General features: G+C 37.1%; 1 protein-coding gene and 1 pseudogene across 10 annotated transcripts; one reads left to right on the top strand and one right to left on the bottom strand.

The window, feature by feature from the left end:
• Positions 1-17: 17 nt before the first annotated feature.
• On the top strand, positions 18-22,153 carry IFT25 (intraflagellar transport 25). Of its 9 annotated transcripts, none has more exons than XM_081146230.1 (7): positions 110-240; positions 6,302-6,372; positions 7,090-7,202; positions 12,288-12,394; positions 14,501-14,569; positions 18,336-18,379; positions 20,026-20,799. In XM_081146230.1, exons 3-7 carry the CDS (start codon positions 7,105-7,107, stop codon positions 20,137-20,139), a joined length of 432 nt encoding a protein of 143 aa, XP_081002356.1. In that variant the 5' UTR covers positions 110-240; positions 6,302-6,372; positions 7,090-7,104; the 3' UTR covers positions 20,140-20,799. The 9 variants fall into 9 exon arrangements, with proteins under 9 accessions (XP_081002360.1, XP_081002356.1, XP_081002355.1 ...); XM_081146229.1 differs by lacking the exon at positions 110-240 and adding an exon at positions 380-422; XM_081146228.1 differs by lacking the exon at positions 110-240 and adding an exon at positions 412-540 and having other exon boundaries at positions 20,026-22,153.
• On the bottom strand, positions 10,568-11,055 carry LOC308561329 (large ribosomal subunit protein uL15 pseudogene; annotated as a pseudogene). The gene has a single exon. The product of its transcript is annotated as a large ribosomal subunit protein uL15 pseudogene (transcript).
• Positions 22,154-23,565: the final 1,412 nt, after the last annotated feature.

Here is a 23,565-nt window from a genome sequence, read left to right as displayed (position 1 = left end):
AGGGGCGGGGCCGGGCCGGGCCTGGAGGCGGGGCCGGGCCCTGGTCAGGCAACCTGAGGGGCCAAGGGCTCAGATCTCCGAGAGGTGGGGACTGCGCGTGCGTGCTCGCGCGGGGGCGGGTCCCTTGGGTCCTGCTGGCTCCAGGGTTCGCGCTGAGCTGGGGGAGGGGGAGGCAGCGAGTGCTCAGGCTCGGGTCCGTGAAAAGGCCCTGGGGCGGTACTGCGCCGCTCCCCAGGCGAAGTAATGTTGAGCATGGGGGCGTGGCCCGGGGTGGGCGTGAGGGCGGGGTGGAGTGAAGAGCCCAGAGCCGAATTGTGTGCCTGCCCGGGAATTCCGACGAGGCGGGGGCGGGTGAGGGGCGGGGCTGGGGGCCGGGACACGCGGGGCGGGGCCTGCTGGCGGGGTGGAGCGAAGACTCGGAGGTAAGAAGTGCGCGCTCCTGGGAACTCCGTGGAGACCCGGAGGTGGGGGCGGGGCTGAAGGCTGGTGCCTTGGCTACTGTCTACCCTCCCGGAGCTAACCCGAGGTCCAGTCGCGAAGGTGGGCCGGACGCCCAGGCGAGCGGGGTGGCGCGGGGGACTAGGCAGGCACCTGGGGGAGGTGGGAGCCTTGTGGACGAGGCCTCTGGTGGAGAGGGAAGCGAGCGAGAGTGGAGGGGGTCGTGAGGGACGCGTGGCCCGGAGCCGGGTGGCAGGAGGGCTCTGAGGGGCGGCTGGTGAGGAGACTGTGATGGGGAAAGTCTGACGCGGGTCTTTAGCCCTAGAGACACCAGCGCCAGTCCACAAACTTTTTTGAGTTCTGAAATAATGTTTTCACCCCCTAAAAGGAAAAACTATTGCAATTAATAAATCTACCAGAATGTAACATGACTATTGCAACGTAACCCCTATTTTAATGTAGGCTGTGGGTTCATTTAACGTATTTTATATAATTTGTGGCGGGGAGTCCAAAAATGTATGAGTGTTTAGGGCCCTTGGAGGTCTTGAAATGGCCTGGGACTTAGGAGGAGGGTTTGTTTGGGATGGAAGTGAGAGGTGGTGTCAGGGCAGGTTTGCCTTTCTAGTGATATCAAGGACAGAGAATGGCTGTTTTCTAATTTCCCAGTGGATGCTACGGAAAAGGGGCTGTTTAAGGAGAAAGTGAACTGAGAACTAACTGGAGAGGTTTTTGGAAAGAAGGGTCTGAAAGGGTACGTGAACTGGAGGTGAATGGGTAGTTAAGTGGACAATACATAAGAGAAGGCCAGGTCAGGGATCTTTTTCTTTTCTTCTTCTTCTTTTTTTTTTTTTTTAGAGAGAGAGAGGAAGGGAGAGTGAGAGAGAGAAACATTAACGATGAGAGAGTCATTGATTGGCTGCATCTTGTACGCCCCATACTGGGGCCGATCTCCTGGATCATAGGTCCATGCTCAACTTCTGAGCCTCTGGCTGTGCAGGTCAGGGATTTTTAAAATGCAAAGGATAGTGCCCCAGAGTGTACAACCTGTGATAAACTGAGGCCCTGAGGGAATAAGTGTATTTAGAGTAAGGCACCCCAGGTTGAGATTAGACTACATCCCCCAAACCTACATTTTGGAGTTGTGGAAGCAATATATCAACTGAGTTGTTCCATGGGTTTCTTTGGGGTTGGTTTGCCTCTTTCTTATTAACCACAACAAAGGAACCTGAAAGAGAACCCAACTTCTGCCATTTATTGTTATTTAAATAATTTTACCCAACACAGGAAATAGGAAGGATATTAATGGATATAGGAGGTATGAAATGAGTTTTGTATTAAGGACATGTTTGCTTCCCTTAGAGCACTGAGGTAATAAGCATGTGAGGTAAGAAAAGAACTGAATATTTAGAAAGTAGTACACTTTCTTCCTTATTCATATGTTACGCATCTAGATACTTTCCTCTAAAACAGCGATTTTCAACTGGTGTGCTGCAAGAATTTTTAAAACATGAACTACCTGGCTGTTTAGTCAGGGTCACTGACCTCTTCCCTTAGAGTATCAAATAAAAAATGACAACAACCAATACAGTAGCCTCCCAGTGTGAATGAATCAAAGTTATACCTTTTTTTTTTTTTTTTGTCAGATCAGCAAAAAGTATACATATTTTTGGGTGTGCCACAGAATTTAGTAATTAATTTATGTGTGCCGTGAGATAAAAAAGGTTGAAAATCGCTGCCCTAAAATATAACTCTTTTTTAAAGCAAGTTCTCTCCCTAAGTCTCCAACCCCTACATTTCCACTCCCAGATAGATTACCATACCATTATTCCACCTCTACACTATTTACATTTTAGGCCAGATAATTATTTGTTGCGGGGGACTGTCCTGTGCATGGTGGGATATTTAGCAGCATCACAAAATGCCCATTATATACCAATAGCATCACACCCCCTACTAAGTTGTGACAGCTCAAATGTCTCTGGACATTGTTAAATGTCCCCTGGGGGACAAAATCACCCTTAGTACAGTTGAGAACAACTGGACTACAGGATAAAACCCATTGTCTGTAACCTGGCTTTAAAACTCTTCATTATCTGTTCTGAATCTACCTTTTCTAGAATTTGATTGCATCTGAAAGAACCACTAAATGCAGGAATTCTTTATTTAGTTTCCTTCATAAATTATTACCTAGTCTTGGACACTTGCAGGGATGGAAAAGATTTAAAATCTTTATTTTTCCAGAAAGTTCTAATATCTGTGATGTCTTCCTGCTTAAAATTCACATTTGTTGAGTCTAGTTCTCCCTCTTGAAGTTGTCACAGAAAAATTCTAATCCTTTTTCCACTTCGGAACACTTGTGATATTAAAAATTGTAGTCATATATCTCTCAACTCTCTTGAAATTTTCAGCCTGTATTCTTTTAGCTTTATCCATGTAACATAGTTTATAGATTATCAGAACTTTTTGCTCTCCTCTGAACAGTATCAAGCGTGATAATGTCCTATTTAAAATGTACTACCCAGAACTGAACACAGTATTCTCGATGTAGATCACACTATTAGCATATAACGTTATATTATTAGTTGCACACTTGTCCATCTTCCTTAACTGAGCTTGAAGGCAAGAACCAAGGTTTAGTCACTTTGTCTTAGGTTGTTATCTTTACATTATCAGCACAGTGCCTGGCACTAAGTTCAAGTTAAAAAATTTTGATGGAGTGCAGTTCTCTACCTTTGTGGGCAGATACAGTATGCTTTTGCCTTATAGGTTATGAACCAAACCTATATGTTATAAAAAGCATTCTTAGCTCATGGGCCATACAAAAACAGGTAGCAGGCTAGGCTTGGCTCTCAAGCAATAGTTTGCCAACTCCTATCTAGACTAATCCTTGTGTGATTGATTTTTTGAGTCTGAGTTACATAGGCTTTTACTATTAGCCTTATTAAATATCTTATTGATTGCAGCCCATCTTTCTAGCTTGCTCAGATCTTTTTGTGTGCTGATTGTGTCATCTGGCATATTAGCCAGTTTTGTGTCATCTGCAAATTGATAAGCATACTATTCCTGCCCTTAATTGATAAAAATGTTGAATGGGATAAAGATGGAGGTCTTTCACAGTTTATTTCATTCCATTACTCATCATTCTTTTAGGATAGCCATTCAGAGAGTTATAAATATCTACTTAAAGTACTACCTGTCAGCCAACCCACATTTCTTCATCTGTCTAGTCTACAGGGTATCTTGAGAAGCTTTGTCCGAAGTTTTGTTGAAATGTTCAGAACATGTCCCTAATTGGTAGTAACTCTATCAAACAAACAAAAGAAATGTATAAATATGGTATAACTTTTGTGACCTAATGTTACGGCTACTTATTTTACTACTTTCTTATTTACCTTTTCAAGGCCATCATTTTAATAATGAAATTTAATAATTTTTTTGAGTATTAACATCTAAGTTCATCAATCTGTTATTCCTAGGAATTCACAATCTTCTCCTCAAACTAAGGGTTAATGTTTATCTAATATCAGCCCTCTGGTACCAGTAGTAATAAAAGCAAGAAAAATGCACAAATAAAAAAAATATTAGCCTGGCAGGCATGGTTCAGCAGTTGAGCGTCGACCTATGATCCAGGAGATGGAGGTACGATTACCAGTCAGGGCACATGCCTGAGTTTCGGGCTCGATCCCCAGTGGGGGACGTGCAGGAGGCAGCTGATCAATGACTCTCTCTCATCATTGGTGTTTCTCTCTCTCCCTTCCTCTCTCTGAAATCAATAAAAACATATTAAATATATATATATATTAGAATATATGCCTTCTTGACCAACCTTAACCACAATTTTAATTCTATCATACTAGATTTTACAATTACAATAAAAATGAATTTTATGCCAATAAATATAAAAACTAAGACAAAACGGATAATTTCCTATAAAATATAAATTTCAAAATTGTGTCAAGAAGGTGTAGAAAACTTGCCCTGGCTAGGCAGCTCAGGTGTTAAGAGCGTGGTCCGAATGCAACAAGTTCAATGTCTTGTCAGGGCACATACAAGAATCAACCAATGAGTGCATGAATATTGGAATAACAAATTGATGTTTCTCTCTCTCTCTTCCTCTCTCTAAAGCCAATTAAAAAAAAAAAAAAGTGTAGAAAACTTGAAAGAACTATTGAACTTGAAATAGTAAAAAAAAAATCTACCTACAAACACTTTATCAGGTTTACAGGATCAGATAACTCCTATTGTTTTAAAATTTATTTGAGAGAGAGAGAAACATCAATTTGCTGCTCTACCCACTCATGCATTCATTGGTTGATTGTTGTAGGTGCCCTGACCAGTATTGAACCTGCAACCTTGGGGTATGGGGACAATGCTCTTACCAACTGAGCTACCAGGCCAAGACCAAGATTTTTTTTTTAAATAAAGGTTTTGTGTGTGTTTTTTTTTAAAGATCCCATTTAAAATACAGCCATAGGTATGTAAGAGTAGATTGAACAGTAAGAGGTGAACAGTAAGAGGGGAAAACTTTAAAACAACTTAACGACTCTTACACAAAAAACCAAAGTTACAAAGAAAAATCAAACCACAGAGTAGAAGATACTTATAACACATAACAAAGGATTTCTATCCTGAATATTTTATTTTAAAAATACCTACAAATCAAAAAGAAATGGACAAAAAAAAATTATTTTAGAACAACCAACCTGATATGAAAATGAGCTAAGGATAAGAAAAAGCAAATAACGGAAGAGACCTGAATGGCCCATAAACATATGGTACGGTATTCAGCCTCACTAATGATCATGGAAATACAAATTGAAACCTTATTGAGATACCATTTCACACCAATGAGGTTGACAAAAGCCAAAAGTCTAACAATGCCACATAGATTATGATTAGACTATGAGGAAGCAGAAACTCTTGTACAATGCTGATGGCAATGTAAATTGCTATAATTTAGAGATCAAATTGATCAATTATTGACTTGGAGATATGCTGATTCTAAGTTTCTGCAGTTTTATTTCTATAGAGAGATTCTTTTATCATAAAGACTTTCTGCCCTGGCCAGGTAGCTCAGTTGGTTAGAGCATTGTCCTAATACACCAAGGCTGCTGGTTTGATCTCTGGTCAAGGCACATACAAAAGTCAACCAATGAATGCATAAATAAGTAAAACAACAAAAATCCATTTCCCTCTCTCTCTCTTACTCTCCCCCTTTCTCTCTCAAATCAATAAATAAGAAAAAATTTTTAAATTAAAAAAAAACTTTCTTCCATATGTGCATAAGGATACACGCACAAAGATGTACATTGCGAATTTGTTTATAATAGCAAAATTGGAAACTGACCTAACTACCCACCATTAGAGAAACTGAGAAATCCCTTACAGCAGTTAAAATGATAAAGTGGATTTACATGTATCAACATGATAAAACCTTGAGAACATAATATTCAATGAAAAAAAAAACAAGTAGCAAAAGAATATATACCTATGAAACCATCTAAGTTTTCAAAGAACAGTACATATTGTTTATAGAGACGTATATATAATAGTGTAAAATACAGTCAGGAGGGATATTCATCAACTTCAGAATAGCTGTTACTTCTGGGCCAAGAAGGGAATGGGCCAGTGAGGGGTTACATATTTCTCAAAAAAATTTTCTTAAGTAGATATGGCAAAAATGTTAACATTTATTCAGTCAGGGCTGTGGTACATAGGCGTTTAATATATATAACATTCTCTGTAGTTGGTCATTTGGTTGTTTGAAATTGCTTCATTTTTTAAAAAAGTTAGATTGAGATCAGTCTGTGAAGGGTATTGGAAGTCTTCCTAGTTTTCTAAACACTCTTTTAATTCTTTGTAGATACAGCTTTTCCAGTCACTTTGCATCTATATATTAGTTTTTACCCTGTCACCGCCAGATCAAGGAGGAAAGTGAGTGAGATCTGACAAAATGGCCTATGTCTTCCTTCTGTCTTACCCACCAGGGTTCATAGTAGAGGCTCAGTAATTTATCTTTTCAGGATACTTTTATTAAACTTAAAATATTACCATACAACATAAATGTCTTTAAGCCCATGACCCAAGTGAGTGGTTTAGAATTTGAAAATAAGTAAAAGGATGTCCTCTCTTAACGTTCCTGTTTAAAAAAAAAAAAAAAAAAGATGATGTGTTTAAGATATAAATAATATTGTTTGCTACTTCAGTTGATAAATATATAGATAAATAGTCACAAAGAACCTGTTTTTATGCTCCAGGGTTTTAAAAAATAATTTCAGAAATATAATAATTTAAGTAATTTTTAAAAATTAACCCATTCATTTATGTCACCTTAGCTTGTTAGCTGTTCCTATAGAATTATTGAGGGCTTTTAATTTTAGAAGCAGAAAAATTATGTCAGAGTAGTCAAAGACTTGTTTTGTGGAGTAGTGTAGTAGAAATACTCATATAGATTATTCCTGGGAGACGTCTGAAGTTTACTTATGTAAATAAACATGTTAGAATCCTTCCCACTTGTTGAATAGTTGGTTGTTAAGCTGTGTGCTAAGCAACAGGCTTTCTCTCTTTTCCTTTTCTCAGATGAAGTACACAGAATCAAGAAGTGTCTTTTATCATTACTCTTTTGTTATTGTGTGTGTGTGTGTGTTTCAGGTTAAACAGTTTAAAATGAGAAAAGTTGATCTCTGTTTGAGCTCTGAAGGGACTGAAGTGATTTTAGCTACCTCAAGTGATGAAAAACACCCCCCTGAAAATATTATTGATGGGTAAGAGTTTCTATTTTTTCTTCCTTAAAGTCTTGATAGTAGGTCAGTGAACCCCTTGAGTACTAGGACTGTGTTTTACAACAACACTGTTAAACTTAGTTTAATAAACTTTTGGTGAAGTAGATTACCTCACAATATCCACCTTTGGTCCCATTTCCGAAACTAATTCAGTTGTATATGTTTAGGTTTTGATCCTTTTGTTAAAAATTCGTAAACTGACCTTTACAAATGGTTTTTAAGAAGTAGTTTAACAAGGCAAATCTTCAAACAGCAACCACATCATTTGATGGAAGTATACATTTTAATATCTGGTTATGGTTTTATTGCAAGTTTTTCTTAGTAAATAGAAATATAATCTTTGTAACTTTCTTGCCACTACCTATTTCCTTATTAGCCTAAGCAACATCTTTGCTAAACTGAATGTTTCACTATCTGCTTTTTACCTGCCTATTTGGTTCTTGGCCTCTTGATATTATTCCAATTTCTACTCTTCACCATGCTAGAGTTTATTCTAGGTAGAGATGAATATCGTTCTCAGACTTTTAAATTCCAAGAAAAAGTAATTAATGGGAGAACTCTGGCTATTTTATCACTCTCTTGAGTTCTCTTTCTTGGTATTTGTACAGTGACCAGAGTTTGATTAATAGAATAATATAATCTTAGAACTGGAAGGACTTAATGAGTTCATCTTATCTAAACCTTTCATTTTAGACTTGTGGTAAGACAGGTCTAAAGAGGTCAGATACTAGTTTGAACTATTGAAGGCAGAGCCAATTGTAATACAGATCTTGTGGTTTTTTGAGTTCTGTTGTGAAGCCCATGTATCTGGATAAATATGTGCAACTCATCCTCTTCCTTTAAGCCTAGTTGTTATCTTCTTTCTGACATCTCCCCCTTTCTCTCAGGTAGGATGAGTTTACATTTTTTTTGGACTCCAGTAGAATTTGGTTGATACCTTTATTACCTTATTTCTTTACTGTATAATTATTTATCTTTAATGTTCATTTCTTAACTGTGAATTCTTAGAATTCAAAGACTATGATCTTCATCTTTAACTCCATAATGTCTTAAAATATTTGTTGAGTAGTTTATTGAATTTGACCATCAAACATTAGTCAGACTTAACTAGTATTGGAGAGTAGCTGAGTATTTATACACACAACACACATATACAAATATACACATATACGTATATGTTCATGTGTTACTTTACACTTGCATAGGAGTTTATAGTTTCATAGACGCTGTTATTTGACACACACTGTAAGCTTGGGGAATAAGAGGCAAAAAAAAGTATTTTCAACCTCATTGTAAAGATGAGGAAAAGGATGATCAGAGGTAAAATGACTTGCTCAAAATCACACAGATAACCAACCAAGTGGCAGACTCAAGATTAATACTCATATCTTCTAACTCCTGGTTTGGGGTTCTTTGTACTACACTATAGCTCAAACTTAAGGTTTACATCAAAAATTTGGTATCTGTTTTTTGCCTCTGCCTCTGAATCCTCTAGTTTTTTGCTTGCTAAAATTCAGGTAATAGTTATCCTGCTTTGCCTTGGAGTAGAAAAATTAATGTGGGAACTGCTGTAAGAATACATAGACCTATAAAGATTCACCTTAAGTTGTTTGCCAGAAATAGAGATCTTTCCATATCACTCCATATTAATGAATGACTAAGGAGATCATATTTTTTAGACTAGACAAAACCCTTAGTACAAAAACCACATGGAATAAAAGTAGTTACTGACCTGGTAACTGAATAGAGCACATCGGATACTTTTAAATCCATATTCAACTCCAACAAATACAATTAGATTTTATATAGCAGATATTAAAAATTAGTCTCTGCTCATAAATTGGTTTGTCTAAATGGAAGTAACCATGGAATTATTTGGAGTAAACAGTGCTATAAATTTGCCCCAACGGGGCAGTTTTCCCAACTCTCCATTTCCCAGAAATAGGACTTAAAGAAAGTGATTATATTTCTACTTGTTCTTAACTCTACTTTTTCCTCTGGCATTTAATATATCAATGAAAAAGGAGAAAAAGTTCTTCGCTAGAAAAAAAAAATGAATTAAGAGAAAAAGAAGAGAATTAGCTTTTTTGGGGTACTGTACAAGAATACTAGATTTACAGTTAAAATTCCTGAGAAGTGAACTATATGTTTTACCTTGGGCTGAGAGTATATGTGTTACTCTTTGAGCCTCAGTTTCCTGGTCTGAAAAATGGGGATAATACCACCTTCCTTAACTAGCTCAGAGTTGTGGAAAAAATCATGGGAGATAATAGATACTAAACAGGCATTAGCTATAAAGCCTTCTTTAAAAGAAAACTATTTTGATGACTTCATTAAATATGAGGATTCAGTTATATGTCATTTTGAAATCCATGTGTATACATACTATTTGATGTTGTTATATTAGTTGTGTTCATTATAAGCACCCAAGGAAAAAAGTAGGGCAATTAAAAGTCATTTAATTAATTTAAATAAATAATATTTAAAACTATAGAAATGTAAATTTTAAAAATTGTCAAATATTAAGCATTGTATTAAAAACCCAGAATTGTGAGTTAGGAAACCCGGCTTCTTCTTTTTCTTCTTCCTCCTTCTTCCTTCTTCTTCCTTCTTCTTCTTCCTTTTTCTTCCCCTTTCTTCTCCTCCTCCTCCTCCTCCTTCATTGACTTATTATTCACACACCATGCAATTTACCCATTTCAAGTATACAACTCAGTGGCTTCCGGTATATTCATGGAGTAATGCAACAATCTGCACAACCAATTTTAGGACATTTTATCACCCCCAAAGAAACCTTGCAATTCATTGTAGTCACCCTGTTTTTCTCTTATCCTTACCACCCCTCGGCACCCACTAATCTACTTTCTGTTTCTATAGATTTGCCTATTCACATGTATATGGAATTATACATATGTGGTCTTTTGCTTCTTTCAGTTACATGTTTTCAAGGTTTATCTATGCTACAGTACATATCAGTGCTTTGTTCCTTTTTATTGCCAAATAATATTTTATTGTATGTATATAGCATATTTTATTTATCCATTTATCAGCTAATAGATATCTGGGTTGTTTCTGCTTTTGGGCCAGATAGCCCCAATCTTATTTTAAAATGCCAACTTATAGGTCCAGGAAACCCAGCAAACCCCAAGCAGGATGAATACAAAGAGACTATATTATAATCTGCTAAAAAATAGATATAAAGAAAAAAAATTTAAACAGCTGGAAGGAAAAAAAATGCATTGAATACAGGGGAACAATAGTACCAGCGACAGCTAACTTTGCATCACAGACAGTGAAATCCGGATAACAGTGGAAATTTTTTTTCTCTTTTTTTTCACCTATGGACATTTTAATGAACTTCCCTCCATGTAGCTTCAAGCTACCAGGACACAGGCTCCACCAACACCCTTAATCTTCTCCTCAGCTCTTCTGCTGAAGAATTTGGCCTTCACAATGACGGGCTGCTTTGGGAGCTTTCCCTTCCCCAGAACTTTGTAGTAGCCCTGTCACACCACATCAGTGATGGGTGCAGCTCTAGTCTTGTGTTTGGCAGCATTTACCCGTGTCTGCTCACTGACTAAGGTCCACAGTTTATCAAGGTTGAAAGTTGGGCAGAAACTCTGATTCCTCTTTAAATGAAAATGCCTCATACCAACTTTCCCAAAGTAACCTGGTTGATATTTGTCAAAGTTGATCCTGTGATGATGGAAATCCCCAGCATTACCTCGGCCTCCCGGGTGCTTCCTGTGCTTGCCAATGTGGCCCTGGCCATGGCTCATGTGGCCCTGAAGTTTCCGGGTCTTCCTTAGTCTGGATGGCATGTCGGCGGCTGAGATGGAAGTGGAAAAATATTTTTAATGCTGGAAAAAAGAGACTCTCCCCCCCAAAAAAAACCTGTCAACCCAGAATTCTGTATCTAGGTAAAATATAAAAAAGGAGGATAAAGAGATTTTCTTCATCACAAGTGGACCTGCATCACAGGAAATGCTAAAGAAAGTTCTATAGGTTAAAGTGATATAATACATGGAAATTCAAACCAGCCCTGGCCAGGTAGCTCAGTTGGTTAGAGTGTCTTCCCAATATGCCAAGGTTGTGAGTTTGATCTCCAGTCAGAGCATATACAGGAAGGAACCAATGAATGCATAAATAAGTGGAATAACAAATCCATGTTTTCCCCTCTCTGTCTCCCCCCTCCCTCCCTTTCCCTCCCCCCTTCTCTTCCTCTTCTTCCCTCCCTCTCTCTAAAAATCAATAAATAAAATTTTAAAAAAGAAATTCAAACCTACAGAAAGAAATTAAGTTCACTGGAAATAGTAAATATTTGAATAAAATAAAAAAACAACTCTTGCCCGGCCGGGCGTGGCTCAGCGGTTGAGCATCGACCTAGGATCCAGGCGATCGGGGTTCGATTCCTGGTCAGGGCACATGCCCGGGTTGCGGGCTCGATCAATAACTCTCTCATCATTGATGTTTCTATCTCTCTCTCTCTCTCTCCTTTCCTCTCTCTGAAGTCAATAAAGATATATTTAAAAACAACAACAACAACAAAACACCCACAACTCTTTAAGTTTTTTGAACGACAACTAACCACTTAATGGGAAAAAAAACCACATTGCACTGTGGGATTTATTACATATAAAGGCATAGGAGCATGAGCTTGCATGGCATGTTTGCAGAATTTTAACTGCCCAATGTGACTATGTAATGGGAGGTGATAGCATGAAAGGTAAGGATATAGTACTTTAATGATGGGACCAGATTATTATCTACAGAGTTGTAAAATGCCATACTAAGGCATTTAGATTTATAGGCAGTAAGGGGTCACTGAAGGCTTTAGACAAGAGTGACATAAATTCTATGTTTCTGTGCTTTTAGAAAATATATGTGGTAGTAGTAAAGAAGAATTATTAAAATTGGGGAGAAATTAGAGTTAAAATGAACAGTTAGAAAGAGATTGCAAGAATCCAGGGGTTGTTTATTTTTTTAAATACTTATTCACTAGAATGTTGTGAATGTTTAATTTTTATTTGGTTATTTTTTTCTCTTTTTTTCCATAATTAACAATAGGAATCCAGAAACATTTTGGACCACCACAGGAATGTTTCCCCAAGAGTTCATTGTTTGTTTTCACAGACATGTGAGAATTGAAAAGCTTGTAATCCAGAGTTACTTTGGTAAGCAAATCATACATTAATTTTCATCATCTTTTCATTTTTCCATAGGCAGAGGGCACATATGTAAACTTTTGGCAAAACACTAATTTTTCTTTGCAACATGGAATCCAGGCTTATTGCTGGGTGGGAGAGTGGGGAGTATGGGTTAACTGCCTTGAGCACAGTTAGGCTCTATGAAACTGCAAATTTGAAGCCCTTCCAAAGCACATAATAATTTCCATGCAGTTTACTATGTGAAAGTCTTTGGCAAAAGACCCTATCATGAACGTAAGAAGCCAGCTTGCCAGAACGCTAGATTCCTTGACATATTTATTACAGATTGTTTGGCTTGGGGTTCTTTGTCAAATTCTTTCTGAAAATCTGATAACTCTGGTTATTTGCATTGGATAATTTAGATTCTTCTATTAATAATGACATTTTTCTGTGGGATTTAGGAGGAGAATTTCCCATTGGAATAGCTTTCTAATCCTGCCTTATATTTATATAAGGATAAAGTATATTAGACAGAATCATGGCAGGAAACAGAATACACTCCAGATGGTTCAAATGAAGAGACTTTATTGATGGGTCTACTTACAAAATTATGTTCTAGCTTAAGGGACTCAATCAGGGATGGTGAGACACCCAGGAACTGGCTACAGCAGGATGCCATTACCACCCCTGGGCCAAGTGAAGGAAATAGTGTTATGGGAGCCCAGTAAAAGCTGGAGCCGGTAAATAAGGGCTTGCCTGGCAGGAGCTGTAATCACGAAGGAACATAACCACTGTCAAAGACATGGCACTGAAGCAGGAAGGGACTGGAGAAAAAACAACCTGATCTCACTTCCCCATTGCCCTCCAGTTTCATCCCAGTGCCTCCCATTGGCCAGATATGTCCAGTAGCCAGTGAGCAAGTGGGTCCAGGTGATGCAGTCCACAGGCATCATCCCCCCAGGGCACAGAACACAGAAGGGGAAGAATGGATCTTGGGTGGCCAGAACTGGGTTAGGGGTAATAGAGAAGAAACAGTGCAGAAGGAAGATGACTGCATTCCTGTTAAGTCTCTCTTCTGTCATTAATTGTAGATGCTCTGGAGTCAGACAGACCTAAAGTTTGAATTCCAGTTCTGGCACTTACTAATTCTTTATCATTGAACACTTTGCCTGACTTCTCTAAGTTGCCTGATTTCTCTAAGTCTGTTTCCCCACCAGTAAAGTAAGTTAATAATACTTTTCTTGTAAGGTTATAGTCAAGAGTGAATGAGTAAGTATGACTGACTAATAGTAGATTCTCCTTAAAGATAAAGATTTATGACCAAGACTACTAATACTGATATTATTATTATTGTTACCAATATACAAGAAAATCTGAATGATACCAAATTCAAAAAAGCTCCACTAGCCCGGCCAGGCATGGCTCAGTGGTTGAGCATCGATTTAGGATCCAGGAGATCTCGATTCAATTCCTGGTCAGGGCACATGCCTCAGTTTTGGGCTTGATCCCCAGTCAAGGGCGTGCAGGAAGCAACCGATCAATGATGACTTTCTCATCATTGATGTGTCTATCTCTCTCTCTCCCTCTTCCTTCCTCTTTCTGAAGTCAATAAATATATATATATATATATATATATATATATATTTTAAAAAGACTCCACTAGTTCTATGTTGTATGTTTGCAAACATTTGTAAGATTACAGTGACACAACACTGCATTTCACCTTAGGGACTTCTGGAAAAAGAGTGAGTGACTTTCATAACATGGCGTTCCTGATCCCAGTTCTTTTTAAAAAAATTTATCTTTATTGATTTCAGAAAGAGGAAAAGAGAGGGGGAGAGAGAGAGCAAGAAACATCGATGATGAGAGAATCATTGATTGGCTGCCTCCTGCACGCCCCCCACCTGGGATCGAGCCTGCAACCTGGGCATGTGCCCCAACAGGGAATCGAATCAAGATCTCCTGGATCATAGGTTGATGTTCAACCACTGAGCCACGCCAGTCGGGCTGATCCCAGTTCTCCATGCATTTCCATCAAAGCCTGACAGTCTCAGAGGAAAAAAAGGAATAAGGAACAACAACATAGAATCAATTAGATAATTAATACTTTATTTTGTTTATTTACAATGTCAGTGCGGACTTTGCGGATTGAAAAGAGCACATCTAAAGAGCCAGTTGATTTTGAGCAGTGGATTGAAAGAGGTATGTGCTAGTTTCACCAGCATTGTTCTGAGCATGAGGGAGTAGAGAATTGTCCTTTGACTGTATTTCCAATCAGTCTACATTTAGATGAAAAATGATGACCTGAATGAGTCTCATGACATATTTAGAGCCTAGAAAAACCCAAGTTTGAATACAAGACTGCTTCTTTACTCACTCATTATGTAACTGGTAACATGTTACTTAATTTTTCTGAGTTTGTGAGTCATCTGAAAAATGGAGATGATACCTATCATTTATGGTTTTTGTGAACAGAATGCCTGGTATATGGTAGACAGACAATAAATACTAGTTTTGTCTTTCCAGCAGAACTGGTAGCCTCTTGTTAAACCCATACTGCCTTCATGTGTCTATCTCCATTCCTTCCCAAAACACCATGAAAATAATAGTAAAGGGATAAAAAGCATAAACCTAGAAGGACAAAAAAACAGGAGACCAAAGCAGACATGAGAGATCAATATGTTATGGAAGAGAGGATGCAATGGAGAAGTAACTTCTGTAGTTGAATGGAGTAGGCTATAACCTAAGTGCCTGCCAAAGAGGAAATTAACGAGAAGCAAGCCAGTTTGCCCAACAGAACCCCAGAAAGGTCTAGAACTTGAAGGCAAATGGTAATATGGAAATGTGAGTGAGGCATGAGCCAGAAAAAAAGGGTCATTAGTTGAACATCTATATACAAAGTGGTTGGACCCTAGGTACTTTCTACCCCCAAAAGCTAGGTGACCAATCCTTCCTCCAATAAACCACCTCCAAGGACTGTGTCCTCCCCAAGGGACACTGAATATTGAGGCTCAGAATTCAGGGAGACCAGGCATAGTAGAGAGAGTGAATGCGACCTGGAGTTGAAAACGGATTTAGGTGGAAGCCTGCATATTGAATAGTGGGAATTCCTCCTATGCTCTGCTGTTTATGACAGCAACCAAGAATATAGCCCCAGCCAGGAGATGGGAGGACTCATCTTTGGAGAAACTGAATGGCCCTAGAAAAAAGATCTATGGATGTTGACAAAGGCTAGCTCATTCCTGGTCACCCTATTGAAGTCTACTAGCAACAAGCCTGGCTCATGCACATAGTATTCAGAAGACTTATTCATAAGTATCAAAAGACAAAGACCGTCAGACATTTGATGAAGTCCTGACTATAATCAAGCCTTTAGCTTTAATTTCCAAACTATAGGAAATACACAGGATAGAGGAACAAATTAAGTGAAACCATGAGGAAGCAAGGTGACAAAATGTGGGGCATTCTACAGGACAACTCACTTGGTCTCATCAAGAACTCAGTGGCATGGGGGGAAAAATGTGTACATGGGAGAGAGAAATCTGTTCAAGTTTAAAAGAGACAATTCTGATTTGAATAAATCAACTATAACAAGACATTTTGGGGACAATGGGGAAATTTGAATACAGACTGGGTACCATATGATATTAAAGCATTATTTTAAGTGTATTTATGATAATGGTATTTGGTTATGTAAGAAAATATTATTATTTAGAGATGGATAATCAAATACTTAGAAGTGAAATATCATGATGTCGTATATTTGCTTTAAAACATTTTAGCAAAAAAAGTTAGAAAAATCAAGTATGGTGAAATAGTAATAGTGAAATCTAAATGATGATTTATATATAGGAGTTTATGTTCTGTCTTTTGTTTGTTTGACATTTTCCTATGTTTCATAATTTAAAAAACTCAGCAAATGGAATGAGGTTATTATTTACTCCTGGTCGGGGAGGAGTTGAATAAGAAAATAATTTGTTACTTATTTCAGCAGCAAATAACATGTATACAGACAATGTAACCATCAAGTATTTTTTTAAATTTATCTTTATTGTTGAAATTATTACTGATGTCCCCCTTTTTCCCCCCATTGATCCCCTCTACCCTGCATCTACCCCATCCCCCGGTCTTCCCCATACTATTATCTGTGTCCAAGGGTTATGCATTTATGAATATAAGTTCTTCGATTAATCTCTCCCCACCCGCTCCCTCACCCCTCTGAGATTCGTCAGTCTGTTCCATGCTTCTATGTCTCTGGATCTATTTTGTTCATTATATTCCACATATAAGTGTGATCGTGTGATACTTGTCTTTTTATGACTGGCTTATTTCACTTAGCATAATACTCTCCAGTTCCATCCATGTTGTCCCAAAGGGTAAGAGATCCTTCTTTTTTACAGCTGCATAGTATTCCATGGTGTAAATGTCCCACAACTTTTTTATCCACTCATCTACTGATGGGCACTTGGGCTGTTTCCAGATCTTAGCTATCGTAAATTGCACTGCTATGAACATAGGGGTGCATAAGTTCTTTGTGATTGGTGTTTCGGGTTTCTTAGGATATATTCCTAGAAGTGGGATCACTGGATCAAAAGGCAGCTCCATATTTAATTTTTTGAGGAAACTCCATGCTTTTTTCCGTAGTGGCTGCACCAGTCTGCATTCCCACCAGCAGTGTACTAGGGTTCCCCTTTCTCCGCACCCTCTTCAGCACTTGTCCTTTGTTGATTTGTTGATGGCAGCCATTCTGACAGGTGTGAGGTGGTATCTCATTGTCACTTTAACTTATATCTCTCTGATGATTAGTGACTGAGCATTTTTTCATGTCTCTTAGCCATCCATATGTCTTCTTTGAAAAAGTGTCTGTTTAGGTCCTTTGCCCATTTTTAAATTGGATTGTTTGTCTTCCTTTTGTTAAGTTGTAGGAGTTCCTTATATATTTTGGATATTAACCCTTTATCAGATGTGTCATTTAGCCATCAGGTATTGATTTCAAAATTGAGAGGATGGCAGGAGGGGAAAGTTGCCAGAGGAGGAGTAAGAGGATATTAGTTTAAGAGATCTAAATTTTCACCTACCATAAGATAAAGTCAGTAAAAAATTGATACTTCAATAAAAGGAATATAGACATAATATAATTCCAGGAAAACCCGCTTAAAGAGTCAAAAACGTTTACCTGTATGGAGCAGGACTGGAGGACAAAGGAGAGGTTGAGCTGGGGATTACTATTTTTCATTACCCCAGAGAAAGGTTAGGAAACAGAAAGAAAGTCACATGTAATCTCACTGCCCTTTTCATAGTATGTGCCTTTTAAAATTATGTACACTAAAAAAAATTTAAAAAAATAAATAAATAAAATTATGTACACTTACTATTTTAATACAAATAAAATTAATTTCTAAATAATGTCAATATTTTTATTATGTCAATTAAATATTTCATGGTTCCAAAGGAATGTTTGATGTGATTAACTCATGAGCAAAAAAATTAATATGTCCTAAAATTATACGAGTAAAGGTTTCCTAAAGTTAGATACCAGAAAAGATCAATTCAGGGGTAGAATAATTCTGCATCATAGTAAAAATTTATTGTGAGAAACTGAGCTCTAGTCGTTGCCCATGGGAACAATAAAATGGCTCCTTTCAGGCCTGCAATTGCTATTAGTAGCTTGATCCTTAAAAGGGATTTTCGCATTTTATCAATTCTTCACTTTATATTTCTATAATTTACATTTGGATTTCCTTATGTTTATACTCACTGGAGATATTTTATAGCTCATAAACAGTTTATCTTTCATACATTTTATATCAAATATCTCTATTTGTATATTAAATTTTAACCCCAAAGCACTGGTAAATCTGGTTTAACTATAGTTTACCAGATAATCATGCTTTGCTGAACATAAATTTTAGTAGCTATCCTCATGTCTTTTAAGCCCTAACTCATTTCTGTTAAACTTATGTTTTAGATCTAGTTCACACAGAGGGGCAGCTTCAAAATGAAGAAATTATGGTAAGTAGATATACTGTGTAGAGATAAATATTATTTTTAGCCAGCACAATATATTTAAATTTTAAACCTATCTCTATAGCCATAAAGTTAATAAATACTCTCAGAATATTATATGTTCTGTTTTAATCAATCAATAGAGGTTATTCTCAATAATATTGTAATCTAAATGTAGCATTCGTAAATTAGTCTTTTATTTATTACAGACAGAATGACAGTAAGGATAAAACAGAATTCACTTGTTTTAGCTTTAATTGTGTTCATTTACTTATTTGGAAGTAATTACTTGCTTTGTGTTCTTTCATTTGATTCTGTAGGCCTTTTAGAATAGAAATCGAAAAAGGTCGAGATGCCAAAACTGGATGTTAATTTCAGCATGAAAGGACAAGGGAGATTCAGATAAGGGGAACTGGAGCATAGGATCAGCAACAAATAAGCCAAAGAGAGATGAGGTGGAAAGAGAACAAGCATTTGTCGACAACATTCCATTGGGCTTTGCTTGTCAAGTGGAATGAATGCCTGTTGATGAGGAAGCTGCTGCCTCATCAGGAGTTTCTCTGTTCCTGCTAGCTTGTCATGCTCTGGCTTTAGACAAACACAAAAACATGAAAAAAGTGAATGTGTGTGTTTTTTTAGTTGATTTTTGGGGAGAAAGGAAGGGGGAGAAAGAGAGAGAGAGAAACATCAATGTGAGAGAGAAATATTAATTGGCCCTGGCCAGTGTGGCTCAGTTGGTTGAGCATTGTGAGGCACACCAAAAGATTGTGGGTTCGATTCTGGGTCAGTGCACATAACCAATAGGTTATGTTTAGTAAGTCTCTGCTGAATATTTTGTTTCAGGACTCATTAAGGATCAGGGAGACTCACATCATTATAGGACATTTGGAAAATAATAAGGGGGGATGGGAAGCTGAAAGTCACTCATAATTTTATCACCTTGTCACAACAGCTTTTTCTATATCTACTTTCTTCTAGTTGTTGACCATATGCATCACATATAGTTATAATAGTAATGTATGAACAATTTGCATCATTTTTAAAACATAGTATTATATACAAGCTTCATAATTATAGTTTTAAGATTAAACATATGCAAATAGGCAAACACAAACTAGTTTCCTCTTTCCTCCCTCTGTCATTATAAGTAACACTACAAGGGACATCTTACCATGATCTTCACCTTTTAAATTATTTTCTAAGATTAAATTTCAGGGAATGGAATTACTGGGTTGAAGGATATAAACATATTTATAGCTTCTTTATATATTGCCAAATTGCTTTCCAGAGAAATTACAGAAATGTAAAAGTATAGTAATGTTTCAGGGTAATATATTCCGAGGCATCGTTAACCAAAAGAAATCTTTTATCATGAAAACTACTTTAGAAAGACACTTTGAAAAAATTGTATAGAAATGTACAGTGGTAATTTTTAGCTCCATCAGCTACTTTACATCAAACCAAAGCTGATATTTGGCTAATACACACTCGAACAACTGTACTGTGATATGTGACTGGCTTCTCTTCTGAACATTATCTTATATATTGTTATATATTTAGACTATTACTCTTGCATCAAACCCCTTTTTCTGCTAACTGCTAACAGTTAACTAGAATTACTAAGAGCATTCTTACTGATTTTTCCTCTACAGGCACATGATGGCCATGCCACTTACTTGAGATTCATTATTATATCAGCCTTTGATCACTTTGCATCTGTGTACAGCATTTCTGCAGAGGGAATAGCAGTCTCAAATCTTTCTTAATAATTATAACAAAATGCTTTTGTATGATTTTTTAAACAATATATTTAAAAATAAAGTTGTCATTGACATACTTTATTAAAGGACTTGAATCAGTCTGTTTCAGTTTTTTATTTTCTCTTTAACATTTTGTGCAAAGGAATTTGGTATCATTGGTCAGCAGTGATGGCACCATGGAGGATATAAGAAAGCTCTTGCTTCAATATGTAGCCTAATCAAGGAAGTGACTGTACATGAAAACTTAACTGATAATACATTGTATCCCCACAGCATCTAACATGGTGCCCTTGTTATCAGTGCATTAATTTTTAAATTTATTGATTGATTGATGCAAAGGGCTAAGTGAGCAGTGTAGACAATAAACAATGTATTAATTTAGAAAAGAGAAAGTACTTATGGGAAGGTTTCATTGAGGTCATGGAACTTGAACTGGCCCCTGTAGAACAAAATCATTTTATTCTTTTTCTTTTAATTTTATTTTGTCCTGATTTGAAAACCTCAGAGAGGAGTTAGGAAACACATAATCTTAGTTTCCAGGGACAACCATTATTGATATTATTTTATTTTAAAAGTATTTTTGGTGGTAAAGGAACTGAATGGGACAGATTGGGGGGAAGTTATATTTTATTATAGAGATTGACTTTGTAAACATAAATAACTAATATAGCCAAAAATTAAAATAAAAAAGCAATTCCAAAACATTGAAAACAAATAGAAATGAACCTGACTTTTTAACAAGTTGATAAACACACAGGAAAGAAATGACATGAGAATACATTTTGTCTGTGTAGTCTGTATTAGTTTCTTAGGGTTGCTGTAATAAAGTTCCACAAACTTGGTGGCTTAAACAATAGAAATTTACTTTCTCACAGTTCTGAAGCTAGAAGTTGGAAATAAATGTATTGGCAGGGGTTGTTTCTACCTCTCTCTTAGCTTCTTGTATTGCTAGCAATTTTTGGCATTCCTTGACTTATGGCACCATAGATCCGATCTCTGTCTCTGTCATCACATGGCATTCTCTCTGTGTGTCTTCATGTCATCTTTCTCTGTGCATATCTGTTTCTGTGTGTCTTTTTATCTTTTTATAGGGATACTAATCATATTGAATTAAGAGCCCACCCTACTCCAGAATGACCTCAGTTTAAATAATTACATCTGTAATGACCCTTTTTCCAAGTAAGGTCACATTCAAAGGTACTGGGTGTAGGACTTGAACATATCTTTTTGGAGAGACAATTGGACTCACAACAGTCTTACTGAGATATATTTGTCATTTAATTTTATGTATCATACTAACTGGACCACAGTGCCCAGATATTTGCGCAAACATTATTCTGAATGTTTCTGTGTGGGCGTTTTTGGATGGGATTAACACTTAACTGGGAGGAGTTTGAGTAAAGTAGATTGCCCTCTATAATGTGGGTGGGCTTCATAATCACTTGAAAACCTTAACAGAACAAAGGCTGACCTCCCCTGGGCAAGAAGGAATTCTGCCTCCAAATGGCCTTTAGACTTGTACTGCAACATCAGCTCTTCCCTGGGTCTCCAAGTCAGGTCATGAAAAATGTTAATCTAGAATGGGGTTTGCTCCAGATCCAAAGAGATGCAAGAGTTCCAATAACCAAATAAGTGTACTTCTTATTTGGATGCTGATTTGGGCAAAGCAAATGAAAAGAGACATTTTTAAGAATTAGAAAATCTGCTTATGGACTGTTATTATTGTTCATTTTGCTAGGTGTGATACTAGCATTAAGCTTATGCAAGAAAATGCCCATATTTTTCAGAGATGCACACAGAAGTATGTAGGGGAGAAATTACATGATATCTGGGATTTGCTTTAAAATACTTAAGCAAATACTTTGTTAAAGGAAAAAGTGTTAGTTGAAAGCAAATATAGCAAAAAATTGTTGAATCTGAGTGATGGATAAATGGGCTTCATTGTACTAGTTTCTCTACTTTTATGTATGCTTGAAATTCTTATAATAGAAAAATAAAAATAAATAATGCTACTAATGACATCTTTGTGCATAAATCCTTTGCCTGCCTCTCAGATGATTTCTGTAGAAGAGATTTCCAGAAAGGGATTACTCAGTCAAAGTTAGGAACAATTTTAAGCCTCTCGATACTTCCTGATAAATTGCTTACCAAGATTTGTTGCACAAATTTACTCTTGGAAAGGTTGCTTTTAGATAAATGGAGGAGAGTAGGAAAGGTATTCCAATAGCAACATTGGTGTGATCAGATGTGAAGGTAGGTACTTTTCCATAACATACATTTGGGGATGATAAATATATAAATTGGACTCAAGCAAAGAATAGACTAAAACTATACATTTCAGCCAGATCACAGAAAGCCTTTAATGCTTTCAGATATTTTTCTGTAACACTGGAGCCATTTAAGGTTTCTAAGAAGGAAGGTGAGTTAGACCAATTGTGTTCATGTTCAATACATTGAAATGCTAAGGATTTTCTTTTTGCCAGCTTCCTAAACTGAAATGTCAATAATTCTTTGTGTGAAAAACACTGTGTTAAGCCTTAGAGATTGCTGGAAGGGATCTTCAGAGATTATCTGATTGATCTCTTTGGCACAGGCCTAGTAAATTATCTCTAAATCTTTTTTCTCTTTCTCTGTGTTCTGTGGATGCCCAGAACAAGTTCATATAGTACTTGTAATACTGGAACTTTATATTGAAAATAGAGTTCTTAAATCTTCATTTTCACCTTACAAAACTACTGCAAGTTTCAAGCAATAGATATAATCATGTGGCTTTATCCTTTGTTTTGTTTTGCACTGCTGAATCCCCATCATCTTTTTAAAGTCTCATTTGTGCCCAATTGACTTCCTCTACCCCCTCATCTGGCCATGTCTCCACCTGCCCACTAACTTCTGACTGCCAAGATGCTGTCGTCTTTCCATCCTTGCCCCTTAAAGGGAGCCCAAGGAGGCAGTTGTAGAACAATAATGATGATAATAATAACAGCCAATGCTTCCATGGATGGCCCAGTTCTGACTGCTTTTCTCATGAATCCTCTCTATAGGGTAGGCATTGTTGATATTCCATTATAGTTGGAGATACCAAGGCAGCTTAACCAGTCACACAGCCAGCAGGGACTAGAGCAGGACTCTGGCCTTGAAGTTAGAGATGGGGTTTGAATCTCAGCTTATTACTTACTAATTTGAGACCCTCCACAAGTTACTTAACACTGAGCCTTGATTTCCTCATTTGTAAAAGGGAGATAATAATCTCCTCTTTAAGATATATAGAGATTAAATGAGATAACATGTCTGAAAGTGCCTGTGTCTGGTAGATGACTAAAGATAGCAATTTTTAAAAGTGTAAAATAACACATTAATAATGTTAACATTGTAGCAATTAAGGCAGAGCCAAGGAGAATGTGTTTTCATGTTAGAAAAATGGCTCCCAAGCTC

The sequence above is a fragment of the Miniopterus schreibersii genome (genome assembly GCF_964146895.1).
Source record: "Miniopterus schreibersii genome assembly, chromosome: 8".
Taxonomy (NCBI): domain Eukaryota; kingdom Metazoa; phylum Chordata; class Mammalia; order Chiroptera; family Miniopteridae; genus Miniopterus; species Miniopterus schreibersii.
This window is presented reverse-complemented; position numbering and strand designations above follow the sequence as displayed.

Excerpts from the sequence above, each read along its gene's own strand:
- IFT25 (XM_081146232.1), top strand. The coding sequence starts at position 7,105 with ATGAGAAAAGTTGATCTCTGTTTGAGCTCTGAAGGGACTGAAGTGATT. Across the intron at positions 12,395-14,500 it reads TGTAATCCAGAGTTACTTTG|TGCGGACTTTGCGGATTGAA; the intron begins GTAAGCAAATCA and ends TTACAATGTCAG. Across the intron at positions 18,380-20,025 it reads TTCAAAATGAAGAAATTATG|GCACATGATGGCCATGCCAC; the intron begins GTAAGTAGATAT and ends TTTCCTCTACAG.